The sequence below is a fragment of the Sprattus sprattus genome, assembly GCF_963457725.1.
Source record: "Sprattus sprattus genome assembly, chromosome: 19".
Taxonomy (NCBI): domain Eukaryota; kingdom Metazoa; phylum Chordata; class Actinopteri; order Clupeiformes; family Clupeidae; genus Sprattus; species Sprattus sprattus.
Window position 1 is genome coordinate 5,751,759 of NC_137917.1, and position 13,950 is coordinate 5,765,708.

The following is a 13,950-nucleotide window of genomic DNA, read 5'->3' on the forward strand; positions in this document are numbered from 1 at the left end:
GTGTGTCCCTCCAAACATGTATACAGTCCTTGTCACCTGTTTCTTAGAAGCGTATCCAATGGAATGTGAGATACACATCTCATGATGTGTATGAGAGCAACATGCTCTGTATAGGTGCATGTGTATGTCTGTGTGCACATTCTTGGGATATATTACATGATTGCCAGGCTGAACTCATAATAGATCTATTCAAACATCTTGGCTTGTAGGATATGATACATCATTGTGAGGGGTGATAAGACAGTACATGCATGTAATATCTCATGTCACATACTACACACTGGAAAGTCTGTTTTCATTATGCACTCTTCATTATGACAATAAACGTACCAAGATAATTACACCAGAACAAGCATTACTGAAAAGTCTGCCACATTGATTCAAGTTGGGCAATGACGTAATGTACCAGGGTGCAATCCTTTTTAGTTAGTGACAAAAGATTTTTCGAATTATTTATTTATTCAATCATTTTCAATCATTCTTGTTCACTGAAGCTCTAGCGCAGAATAACAAGGCTAATTTCTTACCACGTTTTATAGTCGGATTGTTTGGGCTACAATAGATAGGCCATCCAGACAGGAGACAGCAAGTGCTAAACAGTCTGCTGGCGGTTCTCAACACGTCATCTGCGCCGCTCATGGTTTATTTCACCACAGTTGGTGATTTAAATTGTGTGGTTCAATTTGTCAGTTTGTCATAAAACTAATTAATTGCAAATGGGGCGATTCAGATTTGTGAGAGGGGGGGTAGGAATTGAGGTTTGGGCCCGGGTTCCAAACGTGCGTCAGCGTATCAAGAGCGATGCGACAGCGGTCCACTTAACGCCCAGGTCTAATTCAAGACACATGGGTAATACCAGCGTGATCAACACTTGCTGCGCTCACTAATTACAAACACACTGCTAGGCTACAGGCTGACTGGCAGTAATACATTTATAGGAAATGAGTTTGATTATTTCTTCCAGATAAGTTACAGACTGTCAAGATGATACGGCCAATGCAATTAATTTATAGACACCAGTGCTCCAGCAATCTATGACGTATGGGTTACTTCAGCCAAATGAATGCATTCAGTCAACACATCAGTTTGATATACATGCTCATTAAGCAAAATAAACAAACCCAAGTCTCAGATGACTGCTTAAACATAACGAACCAATCAATTCAGTCTGAATCTGCTCCGAAAAAGTTCCACGATTTTTCTTCGATTGAGCGAGGACCCTCACAAACTGGCCTGCTAGAAGCACCTGAGAAAGTGCCCTTTGAAATCCTGTCAACATAGTAGCTTCAATTTTGAAGCATACAGAGAAGGGAAACGTCTCATGAATCTTTTGACATATTAATAAAGAATTAATAAAAAAGTTCTCAAAAGAATCAAATGAACTCCTCAATAACGGTTTCAATAATGTTTTATCACAGAGCCCATCAAAACGAGAATAGAAGTAGCACCAGAGACCGCTGTCAGTTGGGTATATTTTATTGCAGAGGGTAGCCACAGTCCAGTTTCAAATTTTCACTTGATTTCGTTAAATTAAGGAATGAAATGAAAAATTTCAGCTCTAATGCACTCCTCACACAAGACTCTTATAAACCCTTCAAAATAATGTAATCATTACAGGCATTACATTTTAACAAGAGAAAAATAAATGTCCTATTTCCTTAATGCAGTAGGAAAGAACATGTCTATTTGTGTTTGGGCAGTACAGGCCTTTGCATGTTCACAGATGTCCCTTCACCATGGCTGAGAACTGAATATCGGATGCAACTTAAACATAATCATGTTTTTTATTGTTAGCCATCACCTCTTAAGGATTTGACTGGACAATGACAAATTTAGTATGAAAGATATGAAAGGTAAAACTATGAATTGTATACTCCCCTACCAACAATCACCATCCTATGCTTGGGAATTACAATACTGGCTACCCAGAAATGGTAAACTGATTTGAAAAATACTTCCAACCCCATTTTATACCCTCAAATATTTTCAGCATACATGACTTGGATGAGATTGCTACACAGCACTGTGCTATGTTGAGTAGTGTTTACTGGAGTGAAATATATGAGGTATGACAGGGTGCCAGTTCAAGGCACTGCACGAATCAATGACTTAAACTCACCACTTTGCATAATATAGTGCTGTATATGTAGCAAAAATATAGACTGTAGCAATGGACTACAGCATCTCTACAATTCCTGTGGTAGTTATAACACTACATTACCCAAACTCCACTGTCTGGGACTAAACGTTGCCCCCCCCCAAACTCCTTGGTACACACCATAGGAATAGCCAGAGTGTAACAGACATAAATTAGTTCTTTGTTTCATGTACATCAGAGGCCTATTAAATATGGCCGCTGGGGAATGTTGCTATTCTGTTGCCTTGGCAACTTGAGCAATCCGATAATAACAGCAGACTTTAAATGGTTTAAATTTGCTGTGCACAAAAGCTGTTTGACCAGTCCAAAAGTGGCTGTTTGAGGAGCAAATAAGTGCCTACTGCTTTAAGTGCCATCTGTTAAACATACCCCACTGCTGTGGTGTGGCTTTGTATGCACCTCCTTCTGGGGATGGACTAGGTGGACCTCACTAGTGCTCGTGTGTGATTTGATTTAAGAATTGTATTTTCGGGTGAATGTAAGCTATTTCTAGCCTTCCGTGTCAGAGCACTAGGAGAGGCCCTGTGTCCCTTTTGTCCCATGACCACTGACTTAACCAGTCCTTTGGCATCACAGCTGAGAGGTCACTTATGGAAAACTAAGTAATTGCCAAAAAAAATCAATTATTGTACTAATAAACCCCTCTACCCAGTCAGGGTACAACCCGGGGACGAAATCCAAATTAAATAAAAAGGAGTGTTTAGAACGCAAAGCTGCTTGGGTGGTTGGAGGCACAGAAGAGACACATAAACGGCTTGGAAAGACACACAATAGCTTCCTTGTGGCTGTGGGAGTGGGGATTATGACATGTATAGATAGAGGCATGATCAGAGGTCAAGCAACAGGGTGTAGGGGGATGTGCTTGTGTGTGTGTGTGTGTGTGTGTGAGGCAGAGAAATGCACAGAGAGAGTAATGGTGGGATGATGAGAGAACAGAGATGAAGTGCAGGGGGTTAACGAGGTCTGTGTGTGCATCTGTGTGATTCTAGGGGTAGAGAGAGAGGATGGGCTGTGTCAGAGACCTGTCTATCAATATGTCATTCTGCATCTCAGAGAGGGCCATGCGATTGTGAGGTAATCAGGCCCTCCAGAGAGGATGAGAAGAAGTGCAAACAGGAGATTGATCAAAATTAAAACTGAGAGCTGAAGTGATTGTGATGGCCACGTGGAAAAGATAAAAAGATTTTAATGTGTACCTGTGGGTGCATAGCACTGTGTGTGTGTGTGTGTGTGTGTGTGTGTGTGTGCCTGAGTGAAAGAGAATTGATTGTTGGTGAGAGATAGTCAGGGAAGAAAGTGTTCTGAGACTGTTTGGATTCAATTTTGTGTGGGTGTCAGTTTAATGTGAAGGTTGGTATGTATGAGTGTGTGTGCGCGTGTGTGTATGTGTGTGAGCCCTGGCGAGTGCCTTGTATTACATCTGATAAACCTTTTGTTTGAGAGAGGCTGTGTTTAAAATGGATGTGAGGAGAGACACAGAGATGAATGCAGAGGAGGCTGAGGGTGACTAGAAAAGAAAGAGCGGGGGGAAGAATAGCTAGATGTGTGGAATAATAATAATAATAATAATAATAATAATAAAATAAAATAAACTGTTGGGACTGTAAACAGTAAAGCTGAGGAGAGGTGGTGCAGGACTGCCAGAAAAAGAAAAACAATAATGGAATGAACACGATGGGGAAAAAAAAAAAGATGAACCAGGGTGAGGAAGAGGAAACCACTCCCCGTGCCCCTCACTCGCACTCGTTGTCTCCCAGGACGCTGAACATGTTGACGGTGAGGCTGGGCGAAGGCTTGTCTCTCTGCCTGGAGCTGACAAAGTTGTCATCCTCATCATCGCCATCACCGTCCTCGTCGTCGTCCGCGTCTCTGTCCCTCTCCTCTTCCGGCTCGGAGCTGGACTCACCCTCGTCGTCCTCCTCCTCCCTCTCTCCTGCCCCCTCCTCCTGCTGCTGCTGCTGCCGGCCCTGCAGGGCGATGATCTCAGACACATCTGGGTGGCACTCCCACTGGTCTGAGCGAGAGAAAGACATGAGGGAGAAAGAGAAACAAAGAGAGGGCGAATTCAGAATCGTTCCATTTCCTTAGAACAAGGACCAAGGAATAAGGTGTGTCTTTTATTGAATCCCTTATCAAAGAGCAGAATGTTTTCATGACATGAGCAGAAAAAGAAAAAACCATGGAGGATGAGATTCACATTTTCACAGGAAAACCGATTTAAATTAAAAACACCAACAAGGCCCTTGTGGCAACAGACATTTGAACACGATGAGAGTGAGCAGAGAGTTTTGGGTCATTGAATTGGCAGTGAGATGAGGATGATGATGTGAGTGAAGGCTGTGCAACCCCCCTGCAGCGCACATTTGGCCGCTGTCCGGTGAACGCTCACCTTTCTGGTCGCTGTAGCCAGGTGGCCTCAGGCACAAACACAGACGCCCGTCAACGGCCAGACGCAGAAGACTGTTTGCTGATCTGTACACATCGTTCCTGGCAGCCTTAGCCGTCTTGTAACCTCTTCTTTCAGCCCATGCTGTAAGGAGGAGAGGGGAACAGAGTGAGAAAGTGTGTGCGTGTGTGTGTGTGTGTGCATGCGTGCATAGGGTTGCAGGAGGTGGAAGTACATAGCATCAGAGACAGAATGAAATTGTGGTGATTAATGCCCTGTGCTTTAGTCACTTGTCAGTACTTCACCAGTCAGAATGGACAAGTATTTACTTTCATGTTGCTAAACCTGTACAGGCTTTTATGGCCCATAATAGTCTACGCATGTGTTCAAAGAAATACTCTGCACCATTTCATACCCAAAGAAATTTGGAATGAGAAACACATTGAGTCAAAAGACCCCAGTCTCCCAGCGGTGACCCAAATGTACCTTCGCAAACATCCCAGGCTGTCCACTTCTCCTGCCCAGGGCTAGGCTGCGCCTCGTGGGGCTTTTCCTCCCCGTCGGGGTGTTTCAGCTTCAGGATGGAGAGGAAGGGGGTGCGCTCACACAGATAGCCCACAGAGCTATAGGGCTCCTGCAACTGAGACACTGGATAGATACCTGCGAGGATCTGAGAGAAAGAAGGTTGACATTTTATAAAGACATGCAAGAATTTGCCACACCCATCTAATTTCAATCACCCCCTCGTCATTTAAACTCAGATCTCATCAGCTGTGAAGGCACGCTTGCTTTGGCACTCACTCTCAACCCACCACCTCCCCAGACACCAGCGGTCTTCCTTTGGTATTGAATGGGGGTGTATGCCTTGATCTTTTAGGACCCTGACCAGAGACTGTGCCTAACACACTCTTCTGCTTGCATATCTTAGCAAAATTTGGACCCTTAAACTTGTGAAATATTGAAAAAAAGACGGAAAGAAAGAAAACATGTGTGGTGGAGGAGTATGCAGGGGCATTGCTTGTGTTAACACTGAGATCAGCAAATGCTAGTCAAAATTCATGCGAAAGCAGATCTGCAAGCGTCTTCAGATGAAAAGGGAAATCTATTACCATCCCCCCCACATACATACACACCTGCCAAGCATTAGCAAACCCAGCCCCAGCACCTGCTCTCCCACTCAGACACAACACACAGCTCACCTGCAGCTGCTTGTTGACTCGGGAGGGGAAGACCAGGCCGGGGCAGTCGCACAGCTTGACGGTGGGGGTGAGGTAGTACGTCTGGAAGTACTTGGTGTGGCCGGGCGTCCGAGACACACTCACCACCTTCTTGCCAACCAGGCTGTTCAGCACAGACGACTTTCCCACGTTAGGGAACCCTGGGAAGAGGAGGGGGAATGAAAAAGCGCAGCCACAATCAAGGGGAGGTTAGGGGTCGGGGCAAGGAAACTTCCAAGTCAGTATGGGATCATTTAGCAAGTAAATGCAGTTCATAAGTCTTTCATGAGATCAAGTCTGTAACACTATACCCTTACATGTCAGCTCTACAAATGCTGCTCCATTACTGCCTTACGGCGTAAAGATAAAAGCCAGCATTACTGCGGTGCTGTTTGATTCTTAGGTGGTGTGATCTCTCTTCTGGATCCAGACACCACAATAATGCAGAAGAGGGAGTCTCTATGGTAAAACTAGCTGAGCTTGGAAAAACTATGAAAGCTGCCTTTAAAGAAGAACCACATAATGCCAGGCCTCGAATATGCAAAAACAAGTTCCCTTCCTGCCCCCTCCACCAACTACCTCCTGAGGTCGACTAGAAACACAACAGCAGTGAGCAACAGGTGATCTTTTTAGCAGTATGTCTCCATAAAGTGGCAATCCACAAAAAAACCTCAAATGAGAGCAGACTTTCAAAACCTGAATCAGAACAAGAGATCAAGATGCCGAGGAAACCCAGCTGCCTGTGAGCTAAGATGACTCCTCACATTACCTGTGAGATCAAAATGCAGCTGCAGGTGTGGGGGGGGGGGGGATTTCTTACCTATGCAGCCAATGGTGAGCACTCCATCCTTAAACAGCTCCTGAATAGGATTGCTCATCTCCATGGCGACATCGCTATGGTGCTCCACCAGCACAGACTCCACCCCGTCATCTGCCTGTTCCCATTCAGACCCCATGGCAGCAGCATCCCTCTGAATCTTCTGCTCCCAGCTGCTCAGGTCCACTGCAACATCACACATAACATCGGTGTCATGACAATAATCACTATAATCTTTAACAAGCAACAGCAATCATCGCTTCATTCACAATCAATACAATCACCACCACCTCTGACACACCTCTCCAACACCATTCCACTAATATGCAGCCGGTAATGCACCTTCACAACTTCTGTGCATTGGACTGAAAGACTCCCCTGACCCCAGCTGGAGCACCTCCCATTGCTCACCTCTTCCTGCTGTAATCTCCTGACACACCTTCATGATATGGATGGGTCCTCCAGCCCGGCCCCAGTGGCCCTTCTGCTTCATCCTCCTCTTCTGAAGGACTGACAACACACAGAGGCAGTGTTGTGTTACGCTGTCTGACTTAACATACTAACTTACATAAACATATTTACTTTTCCCACCACAACACATATCTGAATGTCTCTAGGTCAAATTCATCTGCTCCCCCCCCTCCCCCACTTTGCTGTAATGTGTTAACATGGTGTTCTTCCTCCTTCACCTCCGTTTTAAACACTCTCACATGTCTCATGTCTCATGTCCCCTACTTGTGTTGTAGGGCTGCCCAGGGTGCGAGGTGAAGCAGACGCAGTGCAGGTTGGGGAAGTGGGTGTGCAGGTAATGTTTCCAGGCCAGTACGAGAGGGGGAGGACACAGGTCTGCTTTGTTCAGGACCAGCACCACATGCTTCTGAAGCTCTACCGTGATGTAGTGGTAGAAGGTCGGGGGGAACTGTAACACCTAGCCAAGGAGACACAGACAAGGGCACATTTACATTGAGTCTGTCACCATCTAGTGGTAGGCTAAGAGACAAACAATAGTTGTGACCTACAAATCATTTGTTATTATTATTATTATTATTATTATACTCGGATAGTAAAAAAATAAATGAAGTCCATTCATTTACCGGGTGCCTGATGTCCACAATAAGTAAGATGACATCTGACATCTCCAAGACCCTCCACAGTTGTCTCCATGTCTATGGGCCCAGAGGAAAGGACGAGAGGGAGGAAACAGGCATTAGGTAGGAGAGGGAGAAAAATTATATATGTCAATCACAAGCACAACCCAGGAAAGATCAGTATATAATTTAAAAAAAAAACATCTGAGGTTTACAACAGTTGGGTAAGCAGAAAAAAAAAGCCTATAGCATTACGTTCTCCCAACACACAGTCTACGCATAGAGACAAGGGTGACAGTGTTGGGATGTGGGGGGGTGGGTGTTATGGAGATACTCGTTGTGTATCAGCAAGACTCTGAAGATACCTGCGCCAGTGCTAGCATGCCATCACAGCTCTTTATGTGTCAGAGCTTTGGGGCAAGGGCTGATACTCACAGATTTGCATTCCTGAGTATTTCCACCCACTCTTTTGACACTGCCCTTTACAGCACAGTAATATGGCTGTTTGTGTCCCTTACCTGAACCTTGTGTTCGTGTGTCCCAAACCTTTCCCCAAGGACCTCTAAATGCTTTAAGTTCATTATCTATGCAATGTTTAGCGTCTGAAGAGATCAAATTAATGGAGTGTAAACTGAGAGGACATGACCTCCATTAGATGATGAAGCACAGACTGATATTTAAAATATTTAGGGAATGAATCATGGCATCATGAACAGCATTTGTTTTTTTAACCAGGGGAAATGCAACACAAGAGGCGATTCTTTTCAAAGTTACACATCATCCATGAATGATTAGGACCACGGGGCAGTTGTGGTTATGCTGTTGGGGAGCAGTTACCTCCAGGTTATGCTCAAAGTGGCTGAGCGTGCCAACTGGGTTTCGGGAAGCAAGGGCCTCCAGGTACTCCCGAAACGATTTCTCCTCCTTCCTCAACAGCTCGTCTCGTGACATCCCATAATTCCAGGCGGGTCGCCGCGGAAAGTCCAGCCCTTTCAATAACACGGATGAGAGAGAGTGAAATGGACCCCTGTCAAATTGGATAATGCACATTTGGTTGCACTAAAGCTATATGAAATGAAATGGAAATAACATAGTTCTGGAACAATTTAAAAGGTCAATTTTACAGAATAGCCCAGTGGATTCCTGATGAAACCAGGCATATCAATCAAGTTATTTCATCTCAACATCAAGGTTGGCATCTGCTGTCTGTTGTCATGCTACATGGCTCATTGTATAATGGATGATATCATTGAAGCAAAACAGTCATATACTGGAGAGAAGGATATTTGAGTTTCTACCTCTGTCCTCAGGGTAGATGTCGTTTATATCCACTTCCAGTTCCTGTTCAGCTGCAGGTTCCAAAACTTTCACCATGGCTATCTTCTTCCGCCTGTCCACCTCCTCACGACTCTCCTTCTCAAAGTGCAATCGAAATCTGGACGCAAAAGAACAGAGGAAAACATATCTGTTTTCGTGGCCAGTAGAAGCAGACCGTCTACACCATATTTACCTTGAATTATCCTAAAAGATCTGTCAAATCAAAGTTAGTTTGCAAGGGGGAACAATCAAAACCAGAGGGAAGAGGATAGAGAGAGAGAGAGAGAGAGAGAGAGAAAGAGGGTGAGAAGCTAAGTAATCATTTCAATTGATTCAATGGGGATCCTGTACTTTTGTAGTTATTTATTGATGGAGAAGCAATCACTTGCACTCACCTGTTGGGGTCATATCGACCGTCCCTAGTAGTAGCAGGCTGCTGGTTGAGTCGCCTCACGTCTGTGGTTTCACTGTCTGACGTGTCGGACTGTCGCTCTGTCCCTCTCTCTGCACTGGCATTCCGACTGCTGGGTCCTGAGCCTGTGTCCCCTAAATACATGAGTGTTGCACATAGTTCATTACCATGATACTCATCACAGCCTATTCGTGACCATTATTACAAAGCAAGGCCAGGAGTACAGATTTCCCTGGTAGTCTGCGGTCAACAGAATCATTGTTATAAAACATGATACAGACTTGTACACAATGAGCTAAACAAGTTTGCTCATGACAAATGTGTGTCATGAACATCTTTTAATGTGCAGCGCTGACATAACGTGATGCATGCTGGAATTTATACAATGCATAATTAACACAATACATGTTGGTTTGAAATGTTGTCCAACTTCCGCCAGCACTGTGGAACGTCCCAAAGTCTCAGGACATTAAAAGCTGGTGGGAGCAAGGCCCAAACCCTTCTGACCCATTGAGACGGATTGACATTTTGGGGATTTTCTACTTTGAAGAAAAACTATTTAATTTCAATTTTATTACCTTTTTGAAGTCTGCTGACGTTGCTACGTGCTTGTTTGACAACAGATAACATAGCAAAGGAAGCTCTGACAGACTTGCTGTGTATGAAATGTATTAAATCCAGTAAGTAATACATTAAGATTGTAATGTTAATTTAGTGAATTTATTAAGCTAGCATGGAGCACCAAGCACTATGTGACTACATTAGTGACCTCTATAACTATGGATAGTTGGCTGTCAAATCTAAGCTAGGATAACGAATTAAAAAAAAACAATCCACATTTGGCAAAAAAGACACTTGATGTATGACATGTATATTATTAAGATATGTCTGATAATGTAACGATCCGCAGACGAACACAGGGTAAATTACATTTTGATATTCCAACTAATTTGACCTTCACCAATGAGGATTCAGGCAAAGGATTCAAATGTTGGGTCTCGTGACACGCCCTTCTATGCCTATCTAAAATCTTTGGTCGCTCTCCATCGGCTGAATGAGCTAGAAAATGTCTTCATGACGTCAGAGCATCACCATCATTGACTAGATTTTCTGATGACAAACATGACGTGTGTTTCCTGAAATATGTGGATCTGATATTTGATTTCTGCAACAGCGGAAACACTCTAATCACGCTTTTCTTGTGTGCACCTGGAAGTTGCAGGTTCTCAAGAGGTTAGTTGGAGAAAAATATTTATTACGTGGACATAAAGTCTTGCACTTCCTCTCCCTTCCCTTATTCTTCCTCTAATGCCATTTCATCTAACCAATACATAACTCGCACTTACAGTAGTTACATTACTGCACTTTTTTTATTTCTTATGTTAAGTAGTATTAAGTATTTATTGTTACACTAGGTCTCTATTGCTTGTAGCTTCATTGTTCTCTCCTTTGTACGTTTCTTTGGTTAAGAGCCTCTGTTAAATGTAAATGTAATAAAGTAAGTTACAAGGTTATTGAGCCATTCATAGACTGTTGTATTCCCTTAGAAAATAAGCTAGGGTAAGCCAGAAGAAGTGTAAGTCAATGGAAGGCTGGGTGTAGTTGGGTGTCTCAGGCTCTCCAATGACTGGTGTGTATTAGGAGCTCAATTATTCCCTTAAGGAGTATTTATGCAAGTGGTTGTGCGCCAAAATTGACATCATTACTGCTATTTTAGGAACAGTCCTCAAATGAATATTGGCGATAGCCTTCATGTCATATTAGGCTATTTCAATATGCTAAATTCTGCACATTCTTATGCTGCTTCCAGTGGATAATGCAAAACTGAATACAGGTATTACAGGTAATGGTCATGTATCTGTGCTCTAATTCAGCAAATGACTTCCAGAAGTTTAGATGGTATTTTTCTCAGCATCGACATCTGCTGTGTAGGAGAAGAGTGCAGTGTATCAAAAGGCCCTCTAGGAAAAGTATAAAAGGTTATGGCGCTATGTTGACGTCACAGATCCTAAGCATACCGGCGCCTTTACATGTCCAAAGACAGCCTTTACATGTCCAAAGACTGATTTTCTGTTTACTACTCATGCTCTGGATCCAAAAAGCACTTACTGCACAGATTCTGGCCCCAATTTTGCCAATATGACATACCAATTTTGTCTTAATTTCTTCAGAACATACTTGCATGACACATTGGTGTCCATCTTTTCTGGCAGTCATTGGTTAAGCCAGGTGTGAACAGGGCCTCTGATTAAAAGAGAAGACATTAGATGGCCGTTTTTTCTTTGTTGACTTTGGATACAGCCATCTGGCTTGTTACTGTTTTTAGCATCATAGGTGGCCAGCAGTGTCAGCTGTAAAGTTCATTTCAGATAAAACGTTGAGTTAATTAACGGTCCGGAAGATTTCTATGTTAATGATAGAATCACGAATATTAATGAGAAACAATGTGCCGTTCAGGATTGCTGAACTAGTTTGACTGATGTTAGCTAACTACCTAAATTGGAGTTTCCATAAGAATTACACTATATGCTCTGAGCTGTGTCATCAGCGACAGACTACGAAAGTCCATACGAGGTGCGTCGTCGCCAGGGCTTTTCATTTTTGTGACTATGAATTCACCTTTAGATGTGATCTTCGATGCTTACCATGTATCCGGAGATTTCTCAATGAATACAAGGATGTAGGCCACGTAAATGCATTCGTATTCAGAATTAACAACAGATACCGCCTCTCATTCAATTAACTTGTCTTTGCCTCATCATTACATAATGAAGTGTTGCGTCTGCGCAGTGCTGGGCAGCATACTAACAACAGTACAGTAACAGAGCATCATCAGTCAAATGTCAATGCATGTAATTAGGATATCGTGCTCACAAAACCATATGTAATTATTATTAAGCTTCTCATTTCAAAATAATATAGACTGATGCTCTTGTCTACAAAATATTATATCTAGTGAAATAACAGTTCGGGGTTGACTGTCAGTACAATTTGTGTACTAGCTACGCGTCCTATCTCACCTTTACGGTCAGCTAGCTATCAACTACTATAATAACAAAACAACAATAAAATATAAGATGGACGCTCACCTACTGTTACAGCGCGTGGGGCCATATAGCTGTCAGGTATGAATAAAGTCATGATAGCAATATTCAACAACTCCCGTTAGCTCGGGTAAACAAGCGGTAGCACCGTTGCTTAACGTTAGTAAAAAAACGCTAGCTGGCTGTTTCAGGCTAGCTAACGTTACCAAGTAATTTGAAAGTATGTGCTTTCGCAGCGTTCACAGTGCAGCTAGTTACAGTGTTTTTAAGAAGATAACCATGTCCTCTTTAAGGTTACTGGCACTCAGTTACATGAACACCGTTTTGTAATCGGCAATTTATGTATGAAAGAATAACACAATCCATAAAATGTAGCCAACACTCAACAGCTAACTTAGTGTTCACGTTAGCTAATCGTAATTTGGGGTTTGGCGTTATATGATAGCTGGCTAAGTTGGCTACTTACCTCTTTTTCTCTCCCTCCGCACTTGGAGCTGCTTCTTTTTCTGTTTGTTACTGAAAGGCTTTTTCCGTGGCATTTTTAAGTTCAGTTGAAAATTGGAAATGTGTGCCAAGAGAACCACGTTTCTGTCGAGTCCTCTGTATTTACATTCGTGAAGTTTCTCGACTTCTACCCACACTTTTGACTGACGCCATATCTGCAGCACGTAAAGAGGAATGTACCAGTATAAACAAAGTTTTGAAGAAGGATAAACACTACCGACGTAATATTAACACCCTTATCGACCGATTTGTTTTACGAACGTGTATTAAAACAAACTGCACCTGACAGAGCTGGACGTAATGAAATATTTTCAGAACACGCCCCTATGTGACCCTTGGATGGTACACTCTACGGTGGACATGCAAATACTCGTGCTTCGGGCATTGCTGATACCCTTCCACAGTGGATGTGACTAACATTCCCGTAGTGAAGTTCAATGGAGCAATCAATAGTTCTATAATTAACTGTCCACAATAGATCCTCGTATTAGGAGGTTATGACTTATAGAAACCAAATCCAGAAATACAAATCACTGGCTAACCATTCATAATACTTTTCATTTAATTTAATTATATTTTTAATTTAATGTGTTTTACTTTGATCTTCATCGTGATACAACGTGATATTAAGGGGTTAGAGTTTTATTTTCTATCTTATGTTATGCACTTTATGCACTCTCCTAGTTTTTATGTTTATTTGATGTCACAGGATCACTGTGCCTGTTTTTTTGTGCACGTAATTATCTGCTGTTAAGCACTTTGAGCTGCATTGTTTTGCATGAAAGGTGCTATACAAATAAAGTTTATAATTATTATTATTCATGAAGTAAAGCGCAATACCATAATTTCATAGGCACAGATGAACGGTTTTGTTTTCATAAAAATAATTCTGTTATAGACCTTGAACTACAATAACTGTCAAGGAGCAATGAAAATGTGTTTCCTCCAATAGTTCTGTACATTCTATAAATGTTGGCATTATATTTTCGAAGTATACTTGTTTCAAT

The 13,950-nt window shown here is 42.6% G+C and overlaps 1 protein-coding gene across 1 annotated transcript; it reads right to left on the reverse strand.

Moving 5' to 3' along the window:
* Positions 1-1,472: 1,472 nt before the first annotated feature.
* Positions 1,473-13,209, reverse strand: gnl1 (guanine nucleotide binding protein-like 1). Its single transcript, XM_080858582.1, has 12 exons — positions 12,906-13,209; positions 9,379-9,529; positions 8,965-9,101; positions 8,504-8,655; positions 7,673-7,744; positions 7,314-7,506; positions 6,990-7,088; positions 6,582-6,764; positions 5,744-5,922; positions 5,031-5,214; positions 4,548-4,688; positions 1,473-4,172 (listed from the first exon to the last, which is right to left on the reverse strand). The coding sequence occupies exons 1-12, from the start codon at positions 12,976-12,978 to the stop codon at positions 3,892-3,894; spliced, it is 1,845 nt and encodes a 614-aa protein (XP_080714708.1). The 5' UTR covers positions 12,979-13,209; the 3' UTR covers positions 1,473-3,891.
* Between the last annotated feature and the right edge of the window lie 741 nt (positions 13,210-13,950).